Raw genomic sequence first — 4,647 nt, forward strand, 5'->3', positions numbered from 1 at the left:
TCCAATTGATTGACATCAATACTATTAATGGCAAATATACCTGGAATAACAGACGAGGAGGTAGTAGACAGATAGCCTCCAGACTGGACAGATTCTTAGCCACAAAACACTTCCTAGGGAAAGATATATTTTATGAAGCAACGATCCTACCTTGCCAAGGATCGGATCACTGGCCAATAAAACTGGAAATTTCCATGAACAAACAAAATCAACACAAACCTTTCAGGTTTGAAGCCTTCTGGCTAAGAGACCCAACTCTTGTTGAAAAGCTGGAAACCTGGTGGAAGAAAAGCGAAGGAGTAATACAAGGCAAGAACAAGATGCACACACTCCAATTGAGACTCAAGGAGCTGAAAAGTGAGATTAAGACATGGAATAAAGAGGAATTTGGTAACATCCATAAAGACAAGGAACAACTCCAAATAGCAATGCAAAGGATACAACAAAAAATCATAGAAGAAGGGAGAACTGAGGAGAGAGAAAAGGAAGAAGGGGAAGTGCTAATCAAACTGGAGGAAAGGAGAAAACAGGAGGAAATCCTGTGGCGCCAAAAGTCAAGAGTTCAGTGGTTAAAAGAGGGGGAAAGGAACACAAAATTTTTCCATCGAGCAATGCTGCAACACAGGCAGCAAAGCCGAATCTTCTCCCTCAAAAACAAACAAGGTAACAGAGTTATCCAAAAAGAGGAAATGGAAAACCTCCTAATCCAACATTTCAAGGGCATATTGACAGAGCCGCAAAGCAACCGACATGAAGAGATAGCTAAGATAAAACAAGTCATTCCAAAAAAAGTAAGTAGGGACCAGAACCTTGCGCTGCTTCGAGTGATTACGGAAAAGGAAGTTGAGGAAGTAATCAAGACAATGGCGAAAAACAAAGCCCCTGGCCCAGATGGTTTCACAGTGGAGTTTTTTCAAGCAACATGGCGGTTCATGAAAAAAGATATTGTTAATGCAGTAGAAGAATCAAGAAGCCACAAACGAATGCACCCAGCATGGAATGCTACCTTCCTGGCCTTAATACCAAAAGTAGACCAAGCAGAAGAACCCCATAACTTCAGACCTATAGCTCTATGCAATGTAATCTATAAAATCATGGCTACCATAATGGTAAAAAGATTACAACCTCTGCTCCCAGAATTGATAGCAAAAGAACAAACAGGCTTTGTGAAAGGTCGTCAGATAGTGGATGGGATTGTAGTTGCGCAAGAGGTGATCCATTCCCTAAAGAAAACTGGAAATAAAGGAATGATGATCAAACTTGACTTAGCAAAGGCATATGATAAACTCAGCTGGCAATATCTACAAGAAGTTCTGCAAGCCTATGGATTTGATGAAAGATGGATTGCATGGATTTTGTCCATGATATCCACTCCTAGTATGTCAATCCTTCTAAATGGAACCCCAACAGAAACATTCAAGCCTACCCGTGGCCTAAGACAGGGAGACCCTCTCTCTCCGTTCCTGTTCATCCTAGCAGCGGATGGCCTAGGTCACTTAATCAACGCCAAAGTAAGAAGAGGAGAATTCAAAGGGCTCAGCCTATGGGGAGAGGACTTAACTATCACACACCAACAATTTGTGGATGATGTGATGATGTACAGCCAAGCAACCCTTAAGGAAGCTAAAAAACTCGGGGAGATCCTAACAGAATTCAATAAAGCTTCAGGAATGGAGGTGAATAAAGAGAAAACTGAAATCTTCTTCTTCAACACACCAAGAGTGAGCCAAGCCTTTCTGGCAAGAACTTTGGGGTTCCAAATTGGGAAATTCCCTACAAAATACTTAGGAATACAACTGAGTGATCAGTAGTACAAAGTAGTGAACTGGCATGACCTGATAAGGAAAATTCAAAAAAGAATGGAAAATTGGACGTTTAGAATGCTCAACACACCGAGCTGCCTCATACTCCTAAAATCAGTCCTCCAAGCTATGCCAATCTACCAGATGGCAAGTCAAGCAATCCCGAAGACCATATGTCAGAAAATGGTGCAAATCTTTAAAAATTTTCTATGGCAAGGGGCAAACAAAACAAAAAAATGGGCGTTGCTTTCATGGACATGGTTAAGCAAGTCGGTTCCAGAAGGAGGTCTGGGACTTAGAGACCCAAACATTTTGAACCAAGTCATGGGGGCGAAATTATGGTGGAGATGGATTCAAGGAGGGAATGACCTCTGGAAACAACTGTGGGAACAAAAATATGAAATAGCACAGACTCCAAAGGGTAAACTCCGAACATTGACAGAAAAAAAGGCTCAGCGATTTGGAACCTAGCTAACATGAACAGAGCTCTGATAAGAGACAATAGTTTCTGGGAAATTCGGGAGGGAAATAAAGCAAACTTCTGGCAGGAAGGGTGGCAACAGAGAGGTACCCTGAGTCAAGAACACCAGCTATAGGAAGTACAATAGTATACAACCCAAATAGTGGAGGACGCAGTAAGGAACTATTGGGTAGGGGACCAAAACAGCTATTGGAGACAATGGAAGAGGAAAAGTGATTGGCCTGAAGCCCCAGAAACCGATCAATGGAATACATATCACAAAGAACTGGAAACTAGGAAAATAGCTATCAAAGAAGGACCAAACATAATACGATGGGGCAAATGAATTAAAGGCATGTTTACAATATCAGAAGGCTACCACCTGAAAACAAAAGGAGCGGGCAATGCAGACATGGAAAAATGGAAAAGAATTTGGCAATTAAAAACCTGGCCAAAAGTGACGTTTTTTACCTAGACAGTGCTACATGGGAGAGCTCTGACTTGGGATCAGCTAAGATGGAAGGGGACGCATGGGCCCTCACGCTGCGCATTGTGCCAACGACAAGAGGAAACCATGGAGCATGTTGCCAACTCCTGTAATGTAAGTAACATCCTGTGGCAAAAGCACCAACAAATCTTTGGGATTACAGAAAGAAAGTTAGAAAGCATTAAAACAACAATTGAAACATGGAGTAGCAAACCGTACCGAAACATCATCCTTAACCATGCTTGGAACCTGTCAATTGGATTCTTCCTGTGGAATCTCTGGAAAGCCCGAAACAGGGTAATATTCAGAACAGATAAAAATGACACAGGGAAATCTGGAACCAAATTATGGGGAATATAAGGGAAACAATAATTCTGGGAAATTGGACAGAGGAAGATTGGAAGACGGAAGGTATGGAAACTAGCATCATGAACCGACTGGAAATTAAAGTAAGAAATATAAGCAGCACAAGGAAGATACAAGATGCAAAACAGGTAAGAGCGGAAGAAAGTTACAGGAACCCCCCCAAGGATTCACAAAACTAAACTTTGACGGGGCAGCCAAAGGCAACCCAGGGGAGGCAGGGATAGGAGGGATATTCAGAGACGAAGAAGGAAGGATCATAAGGGTATATGCAATGGACTGCGGCATTGCTACCAACAATGAAGCAGAATACCATGCATTAAACAGAGGATTGGAGATAGTGATACGAGAAGGATACCAAAGATTGCAGATAGAAGGGGATTCTAAGCTAGTCATAGACACTATAAAACAACTACAACAAGGAGCAAATGCAGAAAAACTAAGCAAAAGTTGGCGGACGGCGTGGGTAATTACAGAAGTTGAAAAGCAACTTCAACGACTGGCATACATTATCGCGTCCCATGTGAAGAGGAAAGGAAACGCCCCAGCAGATCTCCTCGCGAACTGGGGATGCCGAAATAGAGAGCACCAGTTAGACGTGGGAGAAGCAGAGCTCAACAGGAATGAGGAAATGAATCAGATAAAACAGGCAGTCGAGGCAGCAAGAGAATCTGAATGACGTTGAGAGGAGGGAAGAAAGACGAAGGCATGCGCAGGCAGATCAGCAAAGATCATCCATGGAACAGAACAGAACGGAGGAAAGGACTGAAAGGATAGGGATGACGGAGGAGGAAAGAGAAAGGATAATCCCGAGAAGCGTGGGAGTAGAAATGGAAGGAGGTGGGCACAGGGAGAACAGGACAGCAGGATTGAGAAGAGACAATAGAGGAGAGCCAGATGGCAATGCGGAGTCAGCAAAGGGATGGCAAGAGCAGCCGGGAGAAGATAGTCATAAATGAAGCACGGAGGACAAGACATTTGGGCAGCATCCCAAGGAAAGTGGGACAGAAAGCGCGCCACGGATCGTCGGAAATGGAGACAGCTGGAGGTAAGGTTAAGACAGAGGAATGTTAAAAGAATAAAGTATGAGGGAGTCCATGCATGTTGCATGTGGACGCGGGAGAAGGAAGGTGGTGAGAGAGAATGCGTCGACGGCCAAAGACAACTGCAGAAGAGAGAACAATGGCTCCAGACTGACGGGTATGTGAAAACTTCTCCCCCTCACTTGGATAAAAGTTCTTGCATGAAGCAAAACGTAGGCATGCAGATAGATAGGAATAGTCTGCATCTCCCCAGACTCAGTTATCAAGTTAAGATAGCTTGGGTTGGGAGAAAGCCCTGCGACTCCATGGCTGGGAAGGAAGATTATAGTAGTAATGCGAAGGGTTCACAGGAAAAGAAGGCCCCAATATTCCTTGACCCCTGCAACAGATGGGAAGGCCCTGGAATGCCAAACCCTGAGATTATGCCCTTGGTAAGGCGAACTTGAACACCCGTGTGAGGAAGCAGATACCTTCCATAGGATCTAGAGAATT

General features: G+C 43.7%; 1 protein-coding gene across 1 annotated transcript; it reads left to right on the forward strand.

Moving 5' to 3' along the window:
* Nucleotides 1–3,386: 3,386 nt before the first annotated feature.
* LOC149227211 (uncharacterized) lies at nt 3,387–3,791 on the forward strand. The gene has a single exon (XM_089380427.1). The coding sequence runs from the start codon at nt 3,387–3,389 to the stop codon at nt 3,789–3,791; it is 405 nt and encodes a 134-aa protein (XP_089236553.1).
* Nucleotides 3,792–4,647: the final 856 nt, after the last annotated feature.

Source organism: Pinus tabuliformis, chromosome J (assembly GCF_031772625.1).
Source record: "Pinus tabuliformis cultivar Carrire ecotype Pingquan chromosome J, CPIR1, whole genome shotgun sequence".
NCBI classification, from domain to species: Eukaryota; Viridiplantae; Streptophyta; class Pinopsida; order Pinales; family Pinaceae; genus Pinus; species Pinus tabuliformis.